The sequence below is a fragment of the Leishmania major genome, chromosome 1 (assembly GCF_000002725.2).
Source record: "Leishmania major strain Friedlin complete genome, chromosome 1".
Taxonomy (NCBI): domain Eukaryota; phylum Euglenozoa; class Kinetoplastea; order Trypanosomatida; family Trypanosomatidae; genus Leishmania; species Leishmania major.
The window spans coordinates 40,962-66,342 of NC_001905.3; the positions used below are offsets into that span (position 1 = coordinate 40,962).

The window sequence follows — 25,381 nt, forward strand, 5'->3', positions numbered from 1 at the left end:
CGGAGGTACGGATGCACGCGCTGGCATAAAAGTGCACGTACCACCATCACCACCACCATCCATCTCACCGATGCACACCCGCTGCACATTGGTGCAGAGATGCCGCACGCGCCCCTCCCCCTCCTCCTCCTCCTCCTCCTCGTCCCCTCACTGGGAGCCTGTGCACGAGAGCAAGCGAAGAGAGCTACAAGAGGTTGTGTAGCAGAGGAAGGTGAGCTTCCACAAGAGCTGAATCGGGACTCGATCGTCGGCAGAAGCAAACACCCTCATCACACATGCGTCCCTTGCCTAGCGGCACGCGCTGCTAGAGCTCACAAGAGCGCCTCGGTAACAGCCATGCTCCGCCCCCGCACGAGCCTGCTCTTCTGTGCCTGCTGCGCAGCGGCTACGCGCTGCGTCGGCTCAGGTGAGTAAAAGACCGATGCTGGCGACGACACAAAAGACGAGGCGTGTGGCGCGCGAACTCGAGGAACCGAGCGAAGGCCGCGAGACACGCCTGCAGAGGCAGATCGCGATCCGCCAAGCACCGAGAGCTGCTGCTGCAGCGGTGGGGAGAAGAGGGCGATCGAGGAAGAGGCGCGCATGGGCGGAATGCACATATTTAACAGGTCGCCCTCCGCTGCCTCCTCGCTGGGGGTCAAGTCCGCGGCCGTGTACAACTTCGATACGTAAGGCGGCCTGTCCTCTCGCTTCAGTGCGCGAATGGCTGTGATACCCAACCTCGCGTCGTCGTGCACCGACTGCAGTGGTGGTGGCGGCGGCGGCGTCCTGAGAGACCCGACTCGGCGCACTAAAGCGGCCCGCTCCGCCCACCACTCTCGGGCCAGCGCTTCCCGCGTGACACTCTCTACCGCAACGATCCAGCAGATGCACTGCACCGTCCACTCCGACTCGTACTCCTGTCGCATTCTAATGTGTACCGCGATGAAGTGCTCCTTGGCGAGGTTCAGCGAAAACCGCTGATGCTGATATGTGTACATGGCCCTCAGGGACACGCGCACCTCGGCCTCACGGATGATCAGCTGTCGCAGTCGGCTGCGGTCCGTCCCGCTGCGGCCCCGACGCTCCGACCGCCGGCCAAGGCAGTCGAACGACGGCGGCTCCCACTCGCTCGTCAAGTCCAGCTCCGAGTACGTGTGCACGTCACCTGCGAAGCTCTGCGTTGGTTGGCTCACCTCCACCAGTGAGCTCTGCCCCTCACCGTCAAGACGGGCGCCGATGCCGTCCTCAGCCTTGTCGTCCACGTCGCCGTTCGCGAGAAGCGATGAGGACGAGGAAGCGGAGATGTAAAATAGGTCAGGCAGGAGCAGGTCAGGGCTGCTGCCGTTGGCGCCGTGCTGTAGCGTGGCTTTGAAGGGCAGGTCCTGGTCATGTGCGGGGGCGGCGTGAGTGGCGGAATCGCGGAGCTTCCGAGGGGTGGCCGAGGAAACGGCATTGACGACGGTTCCGCGGAGAGGAGCGCTGTCGGTGTCACCTCGGTCCTTCGACTGGAGTATCTTGGCCAAGAACGACGACGCGGACTCGAGCCTACTACTCCGCTTAAGCGCTGCTTGTTCGGTCTTGGTGGTGCTTCTTGTTGAGCCCCGCCACCCTCTGCGATGTGACGGTGGTGAAAGTGGTGTGGAAGAAACCGTGCCATTGCTGGAGGCCGTGCCTGCCTCTGAGGCGACCCCGCAGCAGCCTCCCATTCACCCTCCGAGGAAACGTGCAAGTGTTTCCTGTATCGGCGCCTATGAGACGGTGGGTGTCTAGGGGAGCACAGCCGCTCACAGTAAAAGGATATGATGCCTTCGACAGAATTCTTCACAACGACTGCGGCACCGAGGACACAAAGACACCGACACACCGCGTCTTGCGGCAACGGTGAGGAGCAGGGGGTAGGGGGGGGGTCGATTGTTCAGACGTAGTCTCCTCCCTCCCTCCCAACTCTACCTCCTCTTTCTTCGCTGCTGGGCACGCCCCCGTGAGCGTCTGTGTGAGCGCGTGTAGGGGTCGGTCTGCGTGTGTGGGCGTACGTGCTCGAAAGAGCGAGAGATGACGGGAGATGAGAGTGGCGGCGTGAAGGTACACAAAATCACGCACACACACGTGCGTATAACTATATCTATAGAGATGGATAGATGGGTGTGTATGCGTGTATGTGTGTATGTCTATGCATCGATATATATATATATATATATATGGGAATGCTTGTGAGTGTATATGGTGGAAGTGGGGGAGAGGAATGGAGGAGGCACCTGTCTGCCAAGAGGGGATGTCAACACCGCATGCACGGAAGCAGATGCAGGCCTCTCTCCCCTCTTCCTCCGTCGGTTTCGCACACGCACGTACGCACACGACAAGGCACAGCGAGATCGGTAGAGGGTACCGGCGACCCCTCGTTGCCTCTCCCAAGCCGAACACCGCAGAGAAAATAGCGTGCAAGCCCGTTGCTAAACCGTCGCTCCAGCCTTCGAGCGGCGCGCCCACACGGCGGCTGAGAAAGACAAGCGGAGGCGTTCGACGACGCCGCTGATGCGTGGCAAGGACGTACGCAGATACACGGCAGAGGGAGTAGTAGGGTTGAGATCGGAAGAAGAAGGAAAGGTAAGTTGAGCAATGAGCGGACCAGCAGGCGCGCAGCGAGCAACGAGAAACCTGGAAGGGCCAGCGCGCGCCGGTGTCGGTGCAGAGGTGGAGCATCACACACGCACGTATCAAGCGGAAGTGTGCCATCATGAGGATTTGGGGAGGGAGGGGCAGGTCCGTGTCTGTGAAAGACACAGGGGTGGCGGTGGTGACGAGTGTGTCTGCGCTGCTCACCTTTTCTGCGTCTCCGTCTCTGCCTGCAACTGCTATCGACAGGGAAGAGAAAGTGAGTGCACACCACCGGCGGGCCAGCACGGGGGGAAGGGGAGCAACAAGTTGGTTAGCCGATGCGTACGAGCGCACGCGCGGTTAATAGAAGACAACCCGAAGATGCGGAGGTCCGCCATCGCGATGGGGATGCGCCATGGCGGAGAGATGAAGACAACATACACCTATACACACACACACACTTACACACACACACACACAGAGAGAGAGAGAGAGAGAGACAACGAATATACACGCACAGAACAGAATTACAAGTAGAAAAAAAAACCTGCAGCAGCGGTGTCGGCCCTACCGCACGGACAACACCACCACCACGACCACCACCCGCTCTCAGTTGTACCGGGCAGCCACTGGCGCGACGTCGACCGCTGCCGTTGCGGCCTCGTGATGGCGCCCCTGCTGGACTCGCTCACGCCGCTCTCGCTCCAGCTCGTCGTCCTCCATGTTTTCTTCGCGTTCCTTGACGCGCATGAAGTTGATGAAGTCCTTCTTGCTAATAAAGCCCTCGAACTTCGAGTAGCGGCAGACGAATATGTGGTGGGTGCCGAGGGACTTGAACAGGTACAGTAACTTCTTCACGGAGCACTCCGGCTCTACCTGCAGCAGGCAGCTCTCCAGGATGCCCGTGAGGTCCACCTCGAGGAAGGTGGCATCGCGCGAGTGGGATGGCTTTGTCTTGAAGCGAATGTATGTGTTGAGGTTCATGTCACTGTTGCGCGCCGCGGCCACTTGGAGGGCCCGCACAATCTTCTTTACAGGCGCGTATCCGAGCAGCGTCACGTCACTGAGCGACTCGACGACGGGGAAGCCGGTGACGTTCATCTTCGTGACGAGCTCGTTGATGTCGCGCACCTGCAGCCCGTACGCCGTCAGGACGGTGAACTGCTTGTTCCCGTAGACGTCCTTGGCAACGAAGTCGAGATAAAACTCCTTCTTCGGGTCTAGATAGGGCAACTTGTTCTCCTCGATGCCGATCTCGTACGTGCCCTTCACCCCGACAGCCTCGCCGGCGGCCTTGGCGCAGAGTATGCCCACAATGACGGGCACCATGTACTCCAGCGAGCCCGTGAGCTCGAACATGATGATTGCTAGGCAGATGGTCATGTGGGTGACACCGGTCAGCATGGCCGCCGCGCCGACGATCGCGTACACGCCAGGGATGACGCACAGGTCCTGGTCGTAGCACTCCGTGAAGATGTACGAGCTTGCGTAGGTCTCCTGCAACGCGCGGAACATCATACCAAAGGCGCGGCCGTACAGAGCGCCGATCGTGAGCGACGGCACAAGGATGCCAGCGGGCAGGAAGGTGCCGACGGTGTATGCGAACATGGCAAACTTCGCCGTGGCGGTGACGAGGAGCGAGAAGAAGGCGCGCAGGTCGCTGTCCTCGCACATCTCCATGGTGCCGCTTGGTGTGCAGTCCTGAAAGCAGTCGCCGAGGAGCTCCAGCATGCTACCGGAGCCGTAGGGCGTCAAGAAGTTCACGACACCGGTGACGGCAGCCACGACGGCGACCTCGACGATCCGCCACTGCCTCAAGTGCTTCTTGCGCCACCGGCCGACGTGCAGGTTCACGACGCTGAAGGTGGACCCCATGAACCCGCCGAAGCATCCGATCGCCGCAAACATGGGGAGCTCGAAGAAGTGCCAGTTGTGCTGGTAGTTGACACTGAACTGCACGATGCGGCCGGTGTGCCACAGATCCACGCGCGACTGGAGCAGCACCGCCGTCACGCCGCAGATGAGGGCCGCCATGAGGGCCTTGAAGTTGTACGACGTGGAGACATCCTCCAATGCGAAGATGACCCCGCCGACGGGGGCACCGAAAGCAACGGCCATGCCACCGCCCGCGCCGGCGGTGATGAGCTCGCGCTCCTTGGCCTCCTGCTGGTAGCTCGGCAGGGCTCCGGAGATGATACCGCCGACGCAGGCGCCGATGTGGACGAAGGGGCCCTCCTTCCCCACGGTCAAGCCGGACCCTGTCGAGAAGCACATGCCCACCACCTTCGTGATCAGCGTCCAGCCACCAAGGTACCGCTTGACGTGGTGGCCCGACACGATCGTCTTCACCTCTGCAATGCCGCCACCAGAGGCGTAGGGGGCGTAGGTCTTGCACAGGTACGCCGCCGTGACGGCCGCCATGGTGGAGAAGCTGACGTACATGACGAAGTCCACAAAGGCCACGACATGGTTGTCGCGGCCGAGGAAGAACTCGCCCCACGAGTAGTACTCGCCACATTCCCGGCAGTCGACGCAGCACATGTTGCGGCCCAGCCAGAAGAAGTTCGCGCAAATACCAGAACGGAAGGCGCTCACCCAGTGCGCACACGCGTCGCTGAAGACGCCGAGGCAGCCGAGAACGATGCCGCATGCCATGGCTGCAAAGAACGCCTCGCCCTCGGGGCTGTACACGGACCACTTGTCGCCGTACGACGAGGAAGCCGCGGCTGTGGCGCTATGGCGGCGCCACATCGCCGCCCGCTCCGCTGCCTCCGTGTGGCTTCTGATGCAGTCGATCGTCGCCCAATCCGCCTCTGAAACATTCACGACCAAGTTCGTGATGCTCTCGTCGGCCCCGTTGCCAGCGCCTCCGCCGCCACCGCCGCCTGCTCGCGCCGTCTGCTCAGCCATCGGCAGCGAGGAGTGCATGAAAGTTAATACCGACACAAGAAGGCGTGTGTTACGGCGCTAAGGCGAAAAGGAGAGAGGAGGCTTGTAATGTATACGGCGGCAACCCGTCTGTGCGTGCACGTGTGTGTGCGTGTGTGTGTGTGTGTGTGTGTGTCCGTGGCAGGAATAGGGCAAGCTACGTGCTGGGACGCAGCACACGCAGCTCACCACCCGTGCGTGCGTGCACAGAGAGGAAGACAGGGAGAAAGAGCAGCTTAGGTGGGCGGTAGACGCACGAGAGCTCCGCCAGTGGGGAAGAGGAAAAAGGGCCAGAGGACAGGTGGGTAAGAAACGTCGCACCACCTACACGTCTGTGTATGAGTGTATGTGTTTGTAAGTGTATGCGACTTTATTATGTGTAAGTGTGCGCGTGCGTGTGTGTCTGCCTGCCTCTGAGCGCAAGACGAGCGAGAGGCAGGGGAGAGATGCAAGTTCCAGCAGCCAGGTCAAGGGCGTGCCCACACGCACAAAAATGGGTAAAGGAGTGAGGTTGGGGGGTCGCTCGACAGAATATGGGAAGAATAGACAGAGGGCCGCCGTCATCGCCGACGTCGCGGCTGTGGTGGCGTCGGCTAGCGACTGTGGTGGTGGAGGCACAGACACACACTTACACACACACACACACGTACGCGTGCGTGCGCGTGCGTGGGTCAGTTGGCTGTCCCCCGCATAGTCGGTGGAGAAGAAAGAAGGGAGGAGAGAGGGGAGGGGTTGTGGAAGAGCAGCAGTAGCAGCCCCGTAAATCGGGAGCTGGCAGTCAGGCCAGCACAAAACGGCGGTGAGGAGGGGGGCATGACAGAGAGAGAGAGAGAGAGAGACACCTCTACGCAGGTATCGATGTCTCTTGGCTAAACCATCCGAAGGCTTACGAGGAGCGCGGCGCAGCGGCAACACGGGGAGGACACTAATGAAAAATGCACACACATACATACACACACACACACACCGGTTTCGAGGCGCAGGCTCGGCGGATGAGAACGGCGTTGAGTGCCTTTCCTCCCTCTCACACATTCGCATCGCTAAATCCCCGTCTCCTCTGTGTCGCACATGTTTGCACTCTCTACTGCGCCCCTGCATCGCCAGCCTCGCGGCGCATGCGCTTCAGGTGCTCGACGAGCTGCGCCTCCTGGTGACGGCGGCGCTCTTCCTCGGTGCGGTGCTTCTCCACCTCCTGCACGGAGCGGTCGAAGGCGCTGCCGCTGCCTGCGCCACCGCCTGAGGTGGTCACCGCTGCCGTGGCCTTTACGCCGAACGCGGCGGCGAACTTAGCGGCTGTCTTGGCGTTCTCCGTCTGCTGCTGCGCCTTCAGCCGGCGCTTGGCGGCGACGAGCAAGGAGTCGTAGAGCTCGCCGCACTCACGGTCGATGGTGACGGGGTCCACCCCGGCCGCCTCGCGCTCCTCACGGTAGAGCATGATGCCCAGTCGCACCTCGCGCAATGCGCGATGAGACTCAAGCCGTGCGGCCATCTCGCGATTCTCGCCCTGTGCGCGGCGCTGCTCGAGGGGGTTGATGGACGCCCCGCCCTCCATCACCGCCGCGCCCTCCTCGGCAGGCACGCGGCCCGTTGCCAACACGTTCACGCGGCTGCGCTGAACATAGCCGCTCAGCCCGGTACCCTTGACCGCGGCAGCTTCCACACCGTTGTACATGGCCCGTGTGTTTGTGTGTGTGTGTGTGTGTGTGTTGGTGCGTGTACCAAGTGCTGTGTCGCCGCGCAGTGGTGAAGAAGACCTTCGCCCGCGCCACACACGGGTCGTGCTGCTTGCACCGATGATACGGCTAGCAGGGGGAGAGAGAGAGAGTCAGGACGAAAAGAGGAGGGTGGGAGAGGCATGAAGGCATGAAGGCTTGAGGGCGCACCCATATGGCCGTCGCGGCACATGTAGACACCGGTGTAGCAGCCCAAAATGTGGCAGCATCGAGAGCGGAGGCTGCGGACATCCGTGCAATGGCATAGCCGCGATTCCGAGGCAGCGAAACACAGGCCCGAACCCGCTTGCAGACAGACAAGCGTGCAGCGGCGGTCTGCGTTCGTGTGTATGGGGGAAGGGGGAGGGGAGAAGGCAGTCAGGGATGCCCGTGAAAGTCGCCGTCGCCTACTTCGCTGGACGCTTCGCCTGCCTTGCTCTTCGCTCCTTCTCTGGCAGCCGCCAGCCCGACATGGCACGCGAGCATCTCGCGACTGGCCACCATCATCGCATTGAAGGCGTTCCTGGGCAGACAAGTATGCGCGCGCACGCACACACACACACACACACACACAGGGAGAGAGTGTAGGAGGAGGGAAGGGGAGGCATATGTGGCAGCAGTACCGTCGGCATCACCAGCAACCTTGCAGCAGTGCTCTGCGTGTGCTCAAGGTCAGCACTCCGTCGCCGCAACCTTCTCATAGGCAGCCACCGCGGCCTCGTCGAGCATCGTCTCGCCGTACTCCCGCTCCAAGTCACGTACAAGCACAAGGGCCAGGGAGCCGAGCAGATCACGCGCCTGCACAAACCTCGCCTTCTGCTCGGCCTCCGTCTCCAGCGCGAACCGTTGCGTGAGCTCCGGCACCTCCCACCGCCGCTGCACCCGGCACGCCTTGCGCAGTCCGTGCGGCCGCACGCGCATGAAGAGAGGCTCGCCCTCGTACAGATGATCCTGCAGCTTGCGTGTTGACCGCTCGTGGTAAATAGCGGGGTTACGCGGACTCCACAACGTCCAGCTCTGCCGGCCGTCCGTTGTGTCCTGTGACACTGTCCAGTGCGCCGGCGTCGCCGATGCCAGCAGTGGATCGCAGAAATCCGAAGTGGAAGAAGCGCATGGCGCCGACAACCCGGCAGCGCCCATCGAGCTCTGCTGAGCAGCTTGTGTGTCCGTGTAGCGCCGCTGATACCGGTCGCTTGTCCGCTCCGTGTAGGGGGCATCAACACTGACGTAGACGTCGTACGTCTCGCGCTGCCGACGCACGCCAGCCAGCGAGGACGAGGACTGCCGGCTAACATCGATGCCCATTTCCGCCATGGTCACTACCGCCAACGGATGCACGGTGCCGAGGTGGTGCACGCCCCCGCTGCACACAAACACGCGGCCACCAGTAAAGGCCCGCAAGAATGCCTCGGCCATCTGCGTCCGTGCCTGGTTCGTGACGCCAGCAACAACGATACCGCGGCAGCTGCTCATGAGACGGCGCTTGCTGTGGTTGTGTTCCTGTAGACCTGTGTCTGTGGGACTGCATGCCGGTGTATGCAACACAGAGAGAGGGGAGCGGCATGCGAGGCCCATCACATCGAGACGTGAAAGTGTCGGGGGAGATAAGGGTTAGGCGGGGAGGTTGATGAGGTCAGAAATGAAAGCCCCTCCCCACGCCACACCTTCTCGGGCGCGCTCAGTGGCACGCGGACGAGGGCGAGGACGGCGAAGGACGTGTGTTCATCCTGCACGGAGAGACATTGTGAGGAGGAGGAGGAGGAGGGAGCAGGGGGGGGGGGGCCAAGCGCACGAATGAGCCGAAAGCATGCCCAAGAGGAGGAGGAGGGTGGCGTGGGCCAGTAAAGGTGCGGTACTCTCGCAGAGTCGCAAAAAAAAAAACGAAACAGTAGCGAGAGAGAGAGAGAGAGAGAAGCAGGCGCACCGTGGAAAATGACGCTGACGAGGAGAAGGACGATAGCGATGATGCATCCACCACCACCGCCACCACCCCCGTGTGTGTGTGTGTGTATGTGTATGTGTATGTGTGTAAGAGAGAGTCTATCCGTTCTTGAGGTGCGTGACGCTGATATGCGAAAAGAGGAAGCGCTGATGAGGGAGGAGGTGGCGATCAAGCGGGTGGTGATGACGACCGCAACAGGTCCAATGCTCCGCGCAGCAAGAGATGGGGGGGGAGGGGGGGGGGGGGGGGGGGTGCGAACATCTTATTAGGAAGCGCCGTCCCTGATGCTGCTGTTGCCGTCGTCTGCGTCTTACACGATACTCACAGACCCCCCAACACACACACACACACACACACACACACACACACACACGGGGGTGGTGAGCGCTCTGGGAGAAGAAAAAGAGACCTCGTAAGCGGAGAGGGATACTGAAGGGGAGGGGGTGCGCTGGAGAGCGCGACCGCCCGCATACGGTTCTTCGTTCTCCCTGGTCAGCCATGCCCTTCTCCTCTCGCGCTGCCAGGCGGCTCTATCCGTCCGCCACCCTCCTCTTGCTTAGGATTCGGTGGCCGGCAGTCGCACTGTGACGTCGATGTAGCCAGCCTTGATGGACTTGACCTTTACGACAGCACTCAGAAAAGTGTCTGTGCGGAGGTCTTCCATGACGGTGGGGTAGAGCGACTGATGGCCGTGTCTGCTGTGCTTGCCCTGCCCCGTCACAATGCGGAGGTGACCAATGCGATGGCGCTGGCAGACGCGGACGCGACGGACCAGCACGTCATGTACCTCAGTGCTGTGGAAGCCGTGGAGGTCGAGGGTGCTTGTGGCATCTGTGCGTAGCCGCTCTTGCTCCAGGGCGAGCATCGCCAAGCGGTTCAGGCGGTTATACTCGAGACCGAGCCGACGACCCTCGCTGCTAAGGACTCTCGCCGTCCTGCCGTCCCCGCTTGAAAAGGCAGCGGTGGCCTGGCCCAGGACTCGGAGACGCTGCGTGTTCATCAGGTACGCCCGCTCCCGCACCCGCCGCCAGTCGCCGAGCTCGAGTATTTCATTTTCCGCCGCTCGATAGGCGCTGTAGACCTCCGCGCTCGTTTCTTCACGGGTCCTCTGCACACCGCCGGCACCGCTGCCGTCGTCCCCTGCGTCCGCTGTCGTCGCCGTAGCGGGATGCGGCGGCCGCCACTCCACCGTCGCCGCTGCAGCCGTTTTCGCAGGCGTTGCCTCGGCAGAGTCCAGGGAGAGCAGCTCCTGCGTCAGCGCGTTCAGCGCCACTGTCGCGCGACTCCACTGATGGTCTGCGGCGCAGTAGGCACTCCGCACGACGTCCGCGTCGAGGCCGGGGAACATCACACACAGCTTCTCAACGCGGAGCTGATCGGCTGGCGTCATAGCCGCCGTGCTCCCGCTCCACATGGCTGACCGAGCCACATTCTCCTGCGCGCACAGAAGTACATTGTACGCGTCTGCGAAGGCACCGTGGTGCTGCGACAGCACCGCCTCCACCGCAACCGGGTCGACTCCTGGGAAGAGGGAGATGAGTGTTAAGAGGGCGTTGTGGCGCTCTAGCGTCACTGCCGCAGCAGCGTCGTCCACCGCCGCCTCGCGCTCCGCTGCCTCCTCGGCCGCCGCCAACGCAAGTGCAGCGGCCACGTCGTTCACCTCGGCCGTTGTCGGGACGGCGCCAACGTGGGCAATAACGTCACTGGCGCGGATCGGGTCTCCGCCGCTCACGCGCAGCGCCTGCAGCACCACCGCCGGCTCAACATTCGAGAACACCTCAAGCAGCCCGAGGAAGACCTGCATCTCAGAGGCGCCGCTGAGGTGGTCGCCGTCGTCGTGGTGAGTCGCCACAGCATGGTCAACTGGCTGCAGTGCTTCGGGCAGCGCCGTCAAGTCCTCCACGGACGGCAGCGCTAGCGACGGTGCCTGGGCATCCGAAGACGTGTCTCGACCCGAGCCTGGCGCCGTTGCATTTCGCGAAGGGCCGCCCTGCAAGCGGCTCCTTGGCTTGTCGGTGTACTGCGGCTCCTTTCGCTCGCCCATCGCGTCCGCAGTCGACCCCGGCAGACGGGTGCGAGCGAGCAGCGCGGCGTGGTACTCCGCCTCCGTTTCGTGGCGGTAACGGCACTCGTCTGCGCTGTAGCGGCAACGGCGGTTAAGGAAGTGCACGCAAACGCCGGCGTCACGGTCAGCGTGGGCGCAGGCGTCGCCGAACTTGCAGCTGCCGTACTGCGCGATGCACGGGTGCCGTGCACGAGCGCGACGAGCAGCCGCCGTTGCTGGAGGAGAGGTTGGCGTCGATGATGGCGGCAGTGGTCGCTGTGGTGGAGGGGGCTGCGCAGCACCAGCGCTGCCCTGCACCAGATCACGGAACGGTGTCGGGTGCGCCACCAGGACCTCTGCTGGATCCGATTTCGTTGCACCACATCCTGCGGCGTCACCCTCCTCGCGGCCCTCAGACTCCACCACCTCACCTTGGAATGCATACGGCGGCGACGACAGCATTGGCTCTGTGTACGATGGGATGGATCCACGAATGCGATTAAAATCGGAGGCTAGCAGCGGCGGAGCGGCGAGCCGTCGGTGCGCCACGTCGCCACCGTCGCACTCACCATCATCGTCAAGTGCGTGGGTGTTGGCCTGGCCACCTATAGGCTCGGCCGCCTGCACCTTCGACCCCATCCCATCCACGGCGCGCACGCGGTACATCAAAACACCATTTCGCAGCACGGGCTCCGCGTCACCGTCCTTAGAGGCGCCCCACACATAATCGCGAACGTTGGCGCCGTCGATCGTGTGGCGATGGCGGCAGGCACTTCCGTACACGCAGCTGCCTTGAAAGTGCTGCACGCAGACGTCGCCGGGGAGATCCTTGAGGACGCAGTACTGGCCATACTGGCACGAGCCAAACTGCACGACGCAGGGGTGGAGCCGCTCTCGCTGCCGGCGCATGGCCTCGGCGGCGGGAGAAAAACTGGCCAACAGAGTCGACGTCGGCGGCGGCTTCGTTCGGTTCAGCGATGGAATGGCCGCTGAAGCCGTGCTGGTCGACGTGCACGCTCCATCTATCCCGCGCGCTCGCAACTGCTGCTGCTGCTGTTGCTGATCACGCTGCCGTTCCAGAATCCGCAGGGCTACCTCTACGTTGTTGCCGGCATCCTTGAGCGCTTGAGTAGCCTTGGCCTTACCGAACCCCCTCGCTGTCAGGCGGGCCACGTTGTCTTGTTGACCGCTGCCGCCACGCTTCATCCCTCGGCGCTCCACGCACGTGCACGTAACGCACACGCACAGAGGCCGCACCGTGAGACTCACGGCTCTCGCTCTCCCGTCGTCCAAAACGCTGCCCCCTCCCCCTGCTGAAGTCAGGGTATCTGCAGTAGTCGACCTTTTGGACTGGGACCTGCTCTGTTACTGCTGCTTGTTATGCGTTCAAGTGACGAAATGAACTCAGCGTTGGGGCGCTCTCACGCGGCTCCGCGCTGCTGAGAAGATCGCGAGCACCAAGGCCGGCAGAGGAGCAATGAAAGGAGTGAAAGAATGGATAAGGCAGATGGGGCGCGGCGTAGAGGGAGAGCGCGCGGGATACGAGGCCGCCGTCCCGCTCACCCACACTCGCACACCACAGTGCGCGCCCCAGACTGGGATCAGCAGTGCGCCCATGCACAGGCGCGCGCGGGGGCGGGAAGAAGAAGGGGAGAGGGAGGAGGCTCGCACTGCGAGACGGCGTCCTCGACCACCATCATCACCCCGCAGCGACCAACACGGACAGCAGCGACACGACCGACAGGCGGTCGAACGCTTCATCGCGCACACGTCCACCCTCTTCCTCCTCCCCCCCCCCGCTTCGTGTCGCTGTCTTGAGCCCTGCGCTGTTTCTGCTGAGATGCGCACCCCTCAACTCTGCCTTGCCCCTGGGTATACGCCGTCAACCGCGGCACAAGAACGGCAGCCGTGTGCCATTTTTCGCTGTTTGTGGGTGTTTCTGTACATGCATAGATGTGCCTGTATATACTCGCATGCATGCGACGTTGTCATCGCCACGGCATCCCATCCGCCACCTCACAGACACTAACCGCCGTGGCGCGTGCGCACCATCATCAGAGAGCGCGACACCGGTGCCCACACACAAGCGTGGCAGACGAAAACCACATCCATCGGCTGGGAGTGGGCAAGAAGCGAAAGGGAGTGCGAGATAGCCGACGCTCATGCTCCAACACCTCCACCCCACCATCGCCGGCACACAAAAAACTCCAACACCTCAACTCCCTTTCGGCATCTCGCCCACCAGCCGCAGCTGCTCCACAAGCTCCTTTAGCATTTAGCACAGCCGTCAGCGCAGGCGCCTCGCCCACAAGCGGCAGGCAGCCGTCGGGCACGAGCGCAGCGCAGGGCGAAGCCCCCCTCTTGGGGTCGTCCCACATTGCTTGGTCTTCCGCGTTCCCGTTTTCTCTGCTGCGTGCTGCGAGGTGGAGGCCGCACCCCACCCCCATCGCCTGGTGCGAAGCAGCGCAAGACACACACGCGCTGCAGCAGCGCGCCGGCTCGGTCATCGCAGCACGGCTCCTGCCTCAAACGCGCCCGCACACCCACACATACATGCACGCACCACCTCACAGCCGCCCCTCCATCATGCCGGTCGCCACTCCCCCCACCTCCCCCCTTGGGTGCATCTCCCCGTCGCGGTGACACTCACGCCCCCGCACCCCTCCCCGTGGGCCAGTGTGAGGGGCCGGCTGCGATGCGCTCGAGCCGCGCTGTCGCGCACCGCCCATCGCACGGACGGTGCAAGCCTGTGCTCACTGTCGCGGGGTGGCTCGGACGCAGCGCCATGCACGACAGCGCCGCCGGCATCCGCGGCGCTACGTCGCGCTGACCTCGCCCTACGTCGTAAGGGCCCACCCCTGTCAGCACCAGAAGTGGTTCGGCGTTGGCAGGGATAGAGGGGGAGGGGGCTGCCGGGCTTCCGCGCACAGAGAGAGAGAGAGAGAGCGGGGGTGGAGGGGTGCGCTGGGCCCTGGGATGCCACGCGCGGAGGTGCGTGCCCCCCGTCATCGCGGGTCGGAGCTGTCGCGCTGAGCACATAAAACGGCAGCGACTCCGTGAACGAAGTTTGAATAAAGTGGGTTGTCACGACGGAGCGAGCACGCGCATCAGCAGCTGAAGTCCGTGCTCGGATCCTGCGGGCAGTAGACGTGAACGCGCAGGACATCCATGCAGTCGGCGCGTCCGAGGCAGTCCGCAGAGTCATCGCGCGTGCTCGTGTGCGACCGATCGACGGCGATCACCATACGCTCACCAAGTGCCTCGGTTCCCGCACCCACATCGATGATGCAGCGGACACCGCGCTGGACAGAGGAGCCGTGCCACGCGGCTCATCAACCGATTGCCTGGAGCTGAGAGAAGCCTATGGAAATCCGCTGCGCAAGCGTCAGTACGTGTATCCAGAGCTCTTGCGTTGGCCGTGGCGGACGCAGCCGTGAAGTGTGAGATGTCGTCCGCCACGTCCTAGCGTGCGTGCACATCACTGGAACGGTGGCCTCGCACCGTTCGCGGGATGTGCAGCGTGCAAACCTGGCCGGTGACGCGTGGCGGGCCCTATCGTCATCCGTGGCCGCGGCAGCACCCGCCGTGTTTTGTGAGGCGTGCCCGGGCCTGGATGCGGAACGGACGGCGGGATTCCGGCACGCAAGGGGCGTTGGAAGAGGGAGGTGGAGTGTGAAAGGCGAGGAAGGGGCGGCGGGCGCGAAGCAGGCGAACGGTACCAGCAAGCGCGCACGCCCTCGCTAGCTCGCCGAGGGACGCAAAGGAGGGGGCGGGGTGGGCGGGGTGGATACGGATGAGCCCGGGTGACGCGCGGAGCGAAGGCTGCCCACCACTACCAGTTCCTTGCTCACATGAACTGAGAGTTAGACACACACACACACACACACACACACGCAAGAGTGAAAAGTTGCACCGTCGCGTACGCTGTGGCGTACGTGAGTCACTTCTTCCATCGCCGCGTACGCACCGCACCCCGCACCCTTTTCCGTCCTTGGCGCACACTACTGTGCGTGCGTGCACAAGCGAGAGTGTGGTGGAGAAGAGGTGGGTGGCGATGCGGCACTGGCCGTGTGTGTGTGTGTGTGTGTGTCTTTGTGCGCCCTTTCCTTTCCAGCTGTCCTCCATGAGTTGTGCGCCTTCGAGGTGCAGAGAACTCAGAAGACGCAGTGAGACAGAGACCCCGCAGACTGGCAGAGCGAGAGCGAGAGGGGGGAGCACGACACCCCGAGGCGGAAGGGCGCGTCGCCGTTGTCACTGTCGGCGGACAGACAGGCACAGGCAGTGGAGATGATGTCCGTGGTAGGGAGGGAAGGGGTGGGGCACGGCGGTGTTGCAAGTTGAAGTGTGTCTAGTAGTACATCGGGGCATCAACGGAAACAAATCAAAGAAGACGCTGAGAACGAGAGAAGAGAGGCCGTGAGGGGGCGCAGGAGGGGCGGTGGAGGGCGACGGTGGTGGGCGGGTGGCGAGCCGCACGCGGTTCGCATGGAGGCAGCACACACAGGACAAGAGCAGAACCTCACCGACGCGGTGGCAAGCACCCGCCACCACGCATATGCAAGGCAGCGACGACCCACGGTTCCGCACATACACACACACACACACATATATATATATATACGCATTAGCCTATTGCCCTCCCTCTCTCTCGCCCACCCCACCCACCTACCCCCACCAAGCACACCTGCGCGTGCAAGCGACCGCCGCCACGGGCTCTCCCCGCTTGTGGGAGGTGCTGCCGCTTCCATGCTGATCGCCGTTGTGCCGCCCCACACCCGCCTGCTGTTCGTTCGGCCTTGAGCAAGCCCGACTCTCTCGCGGATCGGCACCCACACCCTTAGCCTTCCCCACCCTCCTCTCCTTACACACTCGTGTCAAGCACGTCGCAGTCGGTGATGACGATGGACGCTTTCGGGGCCTGGTTGTGACGCGCCTCGACCGCGTGGATCGCATCCACCACGTGCATGCCGTCCATGACTCGACCAAAGGCAACGTACTTGCCGTTCATCCATGACATGGGTCGAAGCGTGATGTAGAAGGCGGAGCTGCTCGTGTGCGGGCCATCGTTGCACATGCCTAGAATGCCAGCCGCATCGTGGGGGACGGCGTACGTCTCATCGGGGAAGCAGCGGCCGTAGCACGAGTACCCGCCGTTGCCAGAGTGTGCACCGGTCACGTCGCCCCCCATCACCCACGCATCCTTTAAGGTGCGGAAGAAGGTAGTCCCCTTGTAGCCGATGTGCTGCGCCGGCGGCGGATCGAATACGCTGCTGTGCGCGACGGTGTCGCCCATGGCAACCGTGGTGCCGCGGCACAGCTCGCAGAAGTTCTTGCACGTCAGCGGTGCCACAGACGCGTACAGCTCAAACCAGACCCTCCCCACCGCCACGCCGTCCACTGACACGTCCATCCAGCAGTACTGTCGGCCACGCGATGCGAGGAAGGCGCGCCACGCACGCTTGCCTCGAGCGGTGTAGTAGTCCTCCGTGGCGTCGGGCTTATAATCTGTGTGAGTAGCGATGTTGTGCAGAAAGGTCTCTGCAGTAAGAAGGCACTGTGGCTCGCTATCGCTGCCGTGCTGCTCCACCAGTACCGCGGCTAGTTCGGCAGCAGCCGTGGACGCCGTGGTAGCTGAACCACCGCTCTCACCGAACGAGGCGTCTGTCGGCTGCTGCTGCTGGGACGGCAGATGCCCCGCCGACGCCCACGCAGCCCGCCGCTCGGCAAAGTCTCGTGGAAGCTCTAGTTTCACTATGACGGCATAGGATTCCGGGTACTTGTCGTTCACGTACGCCGCCGCCTCTGCACAACGCTGGAAGTCCGCCGCCGGGACCAGCCCGTAGACGGTGAACGAGGTGACTCCCTTCATGGTGGTTCGTGACGATGATAGCTGCCCAGACGCACACAAGAGCAGGCAGAAAGAGGCACTGAGGCGGCTGTGATGGCCGTGAAAGCAAGAGGAGAAGACTTGCGGAGTAGGCACGAGTGTGTCAACCACTGGCGCCTGTTCCTTCGCCAGCGCGCGCGAGAGCGAGAAAGAGAGAGAAGAGGGTCAAGGTGTGGAGGAGCGAGTAAGGGGCCGCGCCACCAGCGGCACACACGCATGGACCGGCAATCCAAAGTACGGAGAGGCGTGCGCGACCGTGCCACTTAACACTGAGCCGCACGACGCCGATGAGGGCTGGACGGAAGGGCCGCGCCTCCGACTCGGCTTCGCCTCCGCCCCAGGGTAAGGCGCTACTTTGGCGCTGGAGACGCTGAGGAAGCCCTACGAGGTCAGACGGCAGACTTCGTCCCCAGCTGCTGGCCACCTTCCCGGGCGAGGGCGCGGAGATGATTCACCAAAGGTGCGACGCGGCGGGAAAAATGGTAGCAAGCCGAACTGCGTTGTCGGCCGTGCTGGACGTACTGGGAAGAGAGGCCCTTCGGCCCGTAATGCTGTGTTGAGCAGCGTCCGTTCCCGATGGAGCCCCCCGCCTCCTCCTCCTCCTCCCCCTCAGTTGGCGAGGTAGACGGATCCAACGTCGCGCATAAATTTATGTGTGTGTGTGTGTGTGTGTGTGTGTGTGTGTACGTCCACACCGCCCCGCACGTCTATCCGCCGATGACGCAGCCGACGTCAACCTCCACCCGCTCGAAACATCAACGGCACCCAAAACGAAGAAGAGTGTGTTAGGCGTGATGGCCATTCTCGGAGAAGTTGCGAAGCCGCTGCTTCAGTAAGGAGTAGCGGGCCTTGCCCTCGGGGCCGCCGTTGCAGTACATGCTAAGCCCGCTCCCTAGCAGCGCTGGCGCGCCGCCAGAGACTACCGTGAGCGACAGGGCTGCGGCCGCAAGCCAGCAGTGGGTGCGCAGGAGTTCCTCGATGTCGTCTGCGAGGGTGCAATCCGCTATAGGGGCTTGAAAGCTCCCCTTCCAGCTGCCCCACAGCCCCGAGAAGCTGCCGCTGCTGCTGGACGTGGTGATAGTGGTGGCGTGGGCACCGGTCTTCTCGCCAGTAAAGACGTCGTAGAGGATGGGGTAGGTGTACTGGGTGATGCTCAGGCCACCCACAAACTGAAAGAGAATCTGAGGCGCCGTGCGGTACATCAGCGTCGGGAGAGGAGAACGCGACTAATCTGCGAGCGCCCTCGACACGTCTTTCAGTGAAGCGATGCGAGGCGTGAGTGCACACCAACACGTGTGGGAGGGCTGGCAAGCTGTTTCTATGCGAGGGTAGAGGGGCGTGAGTGTCGATGCGCAGCAGTACTAAGACAGGAAAGAGGACAAGCAAGCGCTGCGGCACTTCACGGGTGCAGCACAGGTGCAGGAGGCGAACACGTCCAGTAGGGCAGAAGACGGACAGAAACACGGAGCCACATGGAGACCCGCAACCGCGTCCGCGACCACGCGCAGAGGACGATCGCATGGCACCACAGAAACGAGCACACTAGGCAGCAGAGAAGGTGCGAAGCGGGGTTGCTTGCGTGCTCATGCGTGTGCGTGCGTGCATACCTCATGTCAGCTCTTCTTTTCCGTTGGGGGTATACAAGACGTGTGAGTAGCGAAGTGAGCGCTCGACGACGCGCTCGTGCGAGTGCGCCAAAACACAAGGGGGGAAGCCATCTAGAAGGTCGTTCGCACGCACGCACGCACTCCCCCACCACCACCACCACCACCACCACCACCACCACCACCCGCCACCCACGACCACCCGGCCGTGTGCGCACAGAGACGTAGAGGAGGGTGCGAGGGAGTGTGCGAGTATCGAACGCGGTGAGGAAAAAAAAAAAAGAAGAACGGGAGAGAGAAGGAAGCACGGGCAGCGCTGCACACAAGAGGGTCAACGGAGGCGAAACGGAGTGAGCGAGGGGGAGGAGGGGGGCGCCGGGAACAAACCCATCCACCCTTCTCAGAAGCTAGAGCGGCACGATGCGAAGTCGGCGGAGCTGCAGTCATCGCTTGCCCGCCCCCGCGCCACTGCTGCTGCTGCTGCTGCTGCCGCCGAAATGGCGTCGTTGGCGTGCTCAAGCGAGTCGCCCAGCAGAGGGAATGGCGACGACACCATCTCTGCGTCATCGCCTGCAGTCACCTCTGTCGGGCGTGGGGCCGCCAGTGACGCGCTCGCGGAGCCCTCAAGCTGGTTCAGTGCCGTCGTCGTCGTGGTACAGCTGACAGGGAGAAGTGACGGAGACGGCGAGTTACTGAGGTGCTGGGTGCCCCGCAGCACGGCCACTGGAGATGTCGCCAGCATGGTCATGCGTGCAGCCACGTCGAGCGCCTCCCCAGGATCCGCGGAAGCGCCGCAGCCTACTGTGGCGGCATGTGCGGTGGCCAGCGTGTCCTCGACGTCGACGCGGCGGCGCCGAGGAGCATCATCGTCGCCTCCTGCGCCATCTGAGCGACTGCGTACGCGCGTCAGCGCCTGCTGGGACAGCGATGCTTGCGATGGCGGTGGCGAGACAGAGCCTGCGCGCCACGTGCGCTCCGGCGAGGCCGAAGGCGAGTGCGTCAGCTGCGCTTCGTCGCGGCCCGCCGCGTCCGCGTCCACCGGCTCCGTCAGCACGCATGCGTTGTCACTTACGTCATACACACCGTCGATCCTTCGGAGCTCCTCGCGCAGTTGCGCGCGGACGCGCCCGGGGTGCAGCACCTCCAGTTGCTCCGCTGTGCTTCTCTGTGCACCATCGTCCATGGAAAACATGTTGCGCAGCTGCACGCGCGTGAAGTATCGATAGAGCTCGCCACCAGCATCCGCTGTCGGGGGCCGGCGGCCCTCTCCGCCGCTGCTGCCGCCATCGCCCTTCATGGACTGCAGTGCTGCCATGCGCTTGAAGATTTGGTTGCGGTACACCTTCTCCTCAACCGTGTCACACGTTACCAGGCGAAAGACGACAACGTCGCGCCGCTGGCCAATGCGGTGAACGCGGTCGACGGCCTGGGCATCCGCGGATGGGTTCCAGCTGGGGTCGAGCAGCACCACCGCCGAGGCAGCGTTGAAGGTGAGCCCGACGCCGCCGACCTGCGTCGTGAGCAGACATACCCACACGCCCGCGTCGTTGTTGAAACGGTCCACCTCAGCGCAGCGGCGCTCGCTCGGCGTGTCGCCGTCCACCTGGGTGTGCGTCAGCCGCCACTCCTGCAGGAGGAAGCTGAGGAGGCGCAGGATTCGCCTTGAGCGCGAAAAGACGAGCGTCTTGCGCTGCTCCGAGACGCAGTGCAGGAGCAGCTGCAGCGCCACCCACAGCTTCGCGCCGCTGAAGATATCACCCATCTCTGCCACTGGTGCCTTGTACGGGTTGCGCGCGAGAGCAGCCGCGAAGGCCTCATCAAGGAGGCTCAACCAGGGATGGCTGCAGATCTGCGACAGCATTGTGAGTAGAAGCAAAGGATTCGTCGACACAGCGGCAGCAGCTGACGAGCCACCACCGCCTAGGCAGCTCTTTTGCATGCCCACACCATCCTCGTCAGCGGTGCCCTCCGTCAGGTCCACGTCCGCAGCGCCTTCACGCGCGGAAGCCACCTCCTTTGAATCCAAGAAGGCCGCGTACAGCTGCCGCTGCACGTCCGTCAAGCGCACCCACACGACGACGTCCTCCTTGCTACTCGACAGCACTTGAGCAGCGACGTCTTTCTTCTCCCGGCGAAGCATGAAAGGGCGGATGGCGGCCTGCAACTTCGCTAGCTCGCTCGAGGCGGCCTCGCGCTGTGCCGCGCTGGCGTCACGCTCGTTGCCGCGCAGCAAGGTCGCGCTGATGGCATTGAAGTCGGACTTGTCCATGTCGAGTATCGACCCATCGAGGAAGCGGAAGATGCTCCACATGTCATCAAACGTGTTCATGAGCGGCGTGCCTGTCAACGCGATTTTGTGACGCGCCGCAAGGGTCAAGGCGCTCTTGAAGACACAGGTGTTGGGGTCCTTTATGAGGTGCGCCTCGTCCAGCACAACGTAGTCCACGAGGGTGACGCTCACGTCGGCAGCGTCCTGCCGCAGCACGCCATAGGTCGTGACCAGCACACACGGCAGCCCATAGCGCAGCTTCCTCCACCGCGCCTGCCGCTTCTTGCGAGGTTCATTGTGGATGACCTCGACGACTCGCGAGAGCGACGCGCCGCCCCACTCGGCGAAGGCGGCCGTCCATATGGGGACTAGCGTCGGTGGGACGACAAGAATCGTTGTCTTGATCATCTGCCGCGCGTAGAGCTGGCCAAGAAAGGCGGCCACCTGCACCGTCTTGCCGAGACCCATCTCATCTGCCAGGAGACAGGCGCGGGACTTGCAATGGCGAGAATAGAGCCACTGAACGCCTGCGCGTTGGTGCGGGTAGAGTCTTGCGTCCACGTCGGGGGGAAGGGAGAACGGCGGCCCTGACGTGGGCGGCGGCGGCGGCGACGTCTCAGCAGACACTGACGCCGTACACGGAGCACTCTGCTCGTCGTCTGCATCGCTGGCATTGCGATGGCAGTGGCTGGCGCTCACGTTACCCGCTTTCGTAGTCGCCGCCGCCGTGTTCACGCACGTCTCCTGCAGCGAGCCTGCACGTGGCTGCCGAGATACCACATGCGGGGATGTCGAAGAGGAAGAGGTGGTGGCTGCGGTTGTGATGCAGGAGCTGGACTTGGCGACGTTGCCGCGCGGCGCGGACGGCGTCCAAGAGAGAAGATCGTCCAGGAGGTCGTCGTGCTCCATGTGGCCTTTAGTGTCTATAGTTGGTGTGAGGGACGGAGGGCACGGTTGTCAAGCACGACCGTGAAGAAGGTGCTCCTTATCGATGACCGCAGCCACAGCGAGAGGGCAAGGGTTAGAAGATGGAGGGGGGTGGCAGCGGGTAGCACCGCGAGAGGGCGACAGAGACAGGCAGACATACAGAGAGGGGTGGGTGAGTGGAGGGCATGCAGCACACCAAGCGATTACGTGACGCATCATCAAGACCAGCAGCAGCGCGTAATGCAGCGCACCCACCGTCGTTATGGGCAAAGCGACAGGCAGCGGTCCTGCAGTGCGTTAGCGTTCCTCTTTCCATCGCCTCCGCCCTTGTCTTGTCGGTATGGTCGTCGTGCGTGTGCGTGTGCCCTGATGGAATATATGCTCGGATACACCGCTCACCGTATGTACGTGGCAACGTGTGTAGCAGGTGTATCGGTGCGCGCTGATACGCGTTTCATGTATGCATGTGCGTGTCCGAAGACCGTGTGCTCCGCTAGCGCGGGGCATCTCTCTCTCTCCCCCCCCTGCGGCACCATCCAGTGGGTGATCTATGTCCATGACGTTACCCCGAACCCCCTCCCCGCTACCCGGGCTCGCTCTTGCTACTGGCTTCACTGGCGGAGGAGAGGGAGGCCAGCGGCGGAGAGTCGGGGCAGAAGTGGCGGCAGTGATACAGGCACACACACACACACACACACGCGCGTCCACGGCGCAGCAACAGACATATACGTGAAACACCACCGCTGTGGTGCGCCGCTGCCTCCCCTTCAGCCGCCGTCCTCGCTGATGGGCAACAGACCGTTGTCGCGGATGTAGGAGGAGCGGATGTGCAGTGTCGACCCGCGGAAGCGATGTACCCCGTAGAGGGCATTTAGCTCTATCGTCGAGGCAATTACCCGCACCTCCTCCCCGGCACCGCCCTCGAGGAAGAGCCCGTTGCCGCCGTTGTTCATGACGCTCGAACCCTCCAGAACGCCCACGCCACCCTCGTAGACGACGATGCCGTCCGTCTTGTTCTCCTCCAGCGTCGACTCATGCACATAGAAGGAGGACTGCAACACACGCAGTCCCGCCTCGCTCTTCTTCACCTTGGACTGCCGCACCTCGACGCTGGCGCCATGGTGCACGTAGATGCCTGCGAAGCCGCAGAGCGAGATGAGGCACAGATCCAGCGTGGCGTGCGTGTGCGGTCCAGCAATGACGACGCCGCCGCCAGCGCCACCGTAGAAGTGGCAGGCCGTCGCCTGCAGTGCTGCACCGTCGCTCACCGAGAGCAGCGGCAGCGGGGGTGCGGTGGAGAACGAGGAGCGCGGGGCAACGGAAGCTGCGGCGCCCTCCGCCTCCACCCATTCTCCCTGTACGAGCACGACGCCCTTCAGCTCCACCCGGCTGTAGGCGCCGCGGATGCGGAGAGCCGGCGCCAAGTCCGAGGAAGGCCGCAGCACCACCGCGGCACCCGGGTACGCGCTCGTCAGCTCCACGTGTCCGCAGTCGTCCAGCACCAGCTCCTCATAGTACACGCCAGGCTGCAGAACGACGCAGTCACCACTTTGCAGAGCCGCGCACGCTGCAGCGTAATGGTTGAGCTGAGAGGACGGCGTCCACGTGTGCACTCGCCTGCGCGCGAGCGGCGACGGTGGCGATCGCACGACCAGTGCGCCGCCGTGCATGGGCGGAGAGGTCGGGGGCCGCGGTGGCGTGGCAGCGGGCGAGCTTTCGAGAGGTGAGGAAGAGCTGCGTTGGCCAGCAGGCGCCCTCACCGTCGTGGCCGCAGCTGACGCACGCGGCACTGCCCCTCCTCTGCTGTAGCGCGGCTGGGACGGCGTGTGGGGCGAGTGCCCGCTGCGCCTGTCCTTTGGCGACGTCAGTGGTGAGACGGTCGTCGTGCGGTACGTCGGAGAGCGGCTTCCGCCGCCGCGATTACCAACGCTAGTCACGCGGTCCTCGTCCTGCCCCGTCGCCCGCGGAGGAGGAGAGGCGGACGACGATCGCGGGGGCAAGGTGGAAGGCAAGGGAAGCTGGCGGATGCCTCGCACACATGAAGAGCGCCGATGGTGGCTGGAGACCGTTGCATCGGCGTGGTCCACCTCGCGACTGTGGACAGGGGCGGCGGCAGCAGCAGACGGTGTTGGGGAAGACGCTGCACAGTGCACCGGGGTGGACACGATCGTGGCCGGGTGCTCCATATGGGTCTTCGACGAGGAGGCGCTGGTGTCAGTGCCGCGCGCCGCGCGCTCAGCGTTGCCGCCACGACTGCTGCCACCACACAAGTGATCATGCCTGTGGCTACCGCTGCGGTGTGGAAGCCCGCCGGCGCCACGCCGCATCTGCTCGGCGTTGTCCTGCCTGCCGCAGGTAGTGTGGTCGCCGTGGTGCGGCGGTCGCTGCGGCATTTCGACGGCAGCTTGGCGCTCCTGCAACTGGGGAGGCGCCCGTGACGGCGATGCGCCCTCGGGCGTCGTCAACGCTGCGTCCGCCAGACGCTCCTCCTCCTCTGCAAGCAGCAGAAATCGGCTGGCGCACTGAGAGAAAAAGTTCAAGAAGACGGCAGTGTGTCGCAGCAGCTCGGCCAGCTCCCTGTTGTTGTCGTTGTATCGGCCATCACTGCGGTCGTTGTCCACCTCGAGCGCCGACGCCTCACGCCCCTGACGCCACAGTAGCCACGGAGTTCGCGACGCCGGTGACGGCGCGGACGCGGACAGCACCGCCATGCGATCGGCCAGCCGTCCAACGTCGACAGAGCGCAGCTGATCAATCAACTGCACCATTTCGCGGTGGCGCTGGTGGCGCGCTGCAGCAGCGGCAGCGGCGGTGGCCGTAGTGGTGTGCTCCGTCACAGGACGGCCGGTGCATGAGGGAGTGATTATAGCTCTAAACGCCGCCGCAGGCGGCGCGTCACCGGATGCGCTCTCCGCGCATGGCGCATCAGCAGTTCGAAACAGCGAAAGAGCAGGAGCGGGTGTAGACGAAGCCGTCTTGTCCACCGCCGCAGGTGCAGCAGCTGCTGCTTCGAGCGTTTGAGAAACCGTCTGCCGCGGCAGCACCTCTGCCCACGACGCAGCGGAGCTGCCAGCGAACGATGAGTCTGTCGACGCACCGTGGCGAGCGTACTTCGCCCGAAGTGCCGTCATCATGGCGTGCTCGCGCCCTTTGAAGCGCTCCGCGATCTCCTCGACATCGTTGAGGCGCCGCGGGTTGTAGGTGCGGTAGAGCTGCACCAGCTCCTCTCGCACATCCATGGCTGCGCCCCTCTTCAATCGCCCCGCATCGAAGGCTAATGTGAGTCTGAGCCGATCTATCCCTAGCGTCAAGTAGTCGTGCACGTGTTGTTGCACGTGTGTCGATGTATGCGTGTGTGTGTGTGTGTGTGTGTGCCCACGCGTACGCACCCGTGTCTGTGCGTAGGTGGTGGACAGAGGTCGAGAAGAGACGCGCATGAAGGAAGCGGTGTCACGATAGTGAAAGGCATCCACAGGACGGCACATGCAGAG

General features: G+C 63.4%; 9 protein-coding genes across 9 annotated transcripts; all 9 read right to left on the reverse strand.

Annotated features, from left to right (window-relative positions):
• Positions 1-311: 311 nt before the first annotated feature.
• On the reverse strand, positions 312-1,688 carry LMJF_01_0170 (conserved hypothetical protein; the record flags this gene model as incomplete). The annotated part of the gene is made up of 1 exon (XM_003721489.1): positions 312-1,688. The coding sequence occupies one exon, from the start codon at positions 1,686-1,688 to the stop codon at positions 312-314; it is 1,377 nt and encodes a 458-aa protein (XP_003721537.1).
• A 1,498-nt stretch (positions 1,689-3,186) lies between these two features.
• LMJF_01_0180 (putative CLC-type chloride channel) lies at positions 3,187-5,505 on the reverse strand (the record flags this gene model as incomplete). Its single annotated transcript, XM_003721490.1, has 1 exon — positions 3,187-5,505. The coding sequence occupies one exon, from the start codon at positions 5,503-5,505 to the stop codon at positions 3,187-3,189; it is 2,319 nt and encodes a 772-aa protein (XP_003721538.1).
• Positions 5,506-6,586: 1,081 nt separating this feature from the next.
• Positions 6,587-7,177, reverse strand: LMJF_01_0190 (conserved hypothetical protein; the record flags this gene model as incomplete). Its single annotated transcript, XM_003721491.1, has 1 exon — positions 6,587-7,177. The coding sequence occupies one exon, from the start codon at positions 7,175-7,177 to the stop codon at positions 6,587-6,589; it is 591 nt and encodes a 196-aa protein (XP_003721539.1).
• A 712-nt stretch (positions 7,178-7,889) lies between these two features.
• Positions 7,890-8,792, reverse strand: LMJF_01_0200 (conserved hypothetical protein; the record flags this gene model as incomplete). The annotated part of the gene is made up of 1 exon (XM_003721492.1): positions 7,890-8,792. One exon carries the CDS (start codon positions 8,790-8,792, stop codon positions 7,890-7,892), a length of 903 nt encoding a protein of 300 aa, XP_003721540.1.
• Positions 8,793-9,715: 923 nt separating this feature from the next.
• On the reverse strand, positions 9,716-12,409 carry LMJF_01_0210 (conserved hypothetical protein; the record flags this gene model as incomplete). Its single annotated transcript, XM_003721493.1, has 1 exon — positions 9,716-12,409. The coding sequence occupies one exon, from the start codon at positions 12,407-12,409 to the stop codon at positions 9,716-9,718; it is 2,694 nt and encodes an 897-aa protein (XP_003721541.1).
• A 3,655-nt stretch (positions 12,410-16,064) lies between these two features.
• CYP12 (putative cyclophilin 12) lies at positions 16,065-17,072 on the reverse strand (the record flags this gene model as incomplete). Its single annotated transcript, XM_003721494.1, has 1 exon — positions 16,065-17,072. The coding sequence occupies one exon, from the start codon at positions 17,070-17,072 to the stop codon at positions 16,065-16,067; it is 1,008 nt and encodes a 335-aa protein (XP_003721542.1).
• An 803-nt stretch (positions 17,073-17,875) lies between these two features.
• LMJF_01_0230 (conserved hypothetical protein) lies at positions 17,876-18,292 on the reverse strand (the record flags this gene model as incomplete). Its single annotated transcript, XM_003721495.1, has 1 exon — positions 17,876-18,292. The coding sequence occupies one exon, from the start codon at positions 18,290-18,292 to the stop codon at positions 17,876-17,878; it is 417 nt and encodes a 138-aa protein (XP_003721543.1).
• An 802-nt stretch (positions 18,293-19,094) lies between these two features.
• LMJF_01_0240 (putative DNA excision/repair protein SNF2) lies at positions 19,095-21,872 on the reverse strand (the record flags this gene model as incomplete). Its single annotated transcript, XM_003721496.1, has 1 exon — positions 19,095-21,872. One exon carries the CDS (start codon positions 21,870-21,872, stop codon positions 19,095-19,097), a length of 2,778 nt encoding a protein of 925 aa, XP_003721544.1.
• Positions 21,873-22,657: 785 nt separating this feature from the next.
• On the reverse strand, positions 22,658-25,024 carry LMJF_01_0250 (conserved hypothetical protein; the record flags this gene model as incomplete). The annotated part of the gene is made up of 1 exon (XM_003721497.1): positions 22,658-25,024. One exon carries the CDS (start codon positions 25,022-25,024, stop codon positions 22,658-22,660), a length of 2,367 nt encoding a protein of 788 aa, XP_003721545.1.
• Between the last annotated feature and the right edge of the window lie 357 nt (positions 25,025-25,381).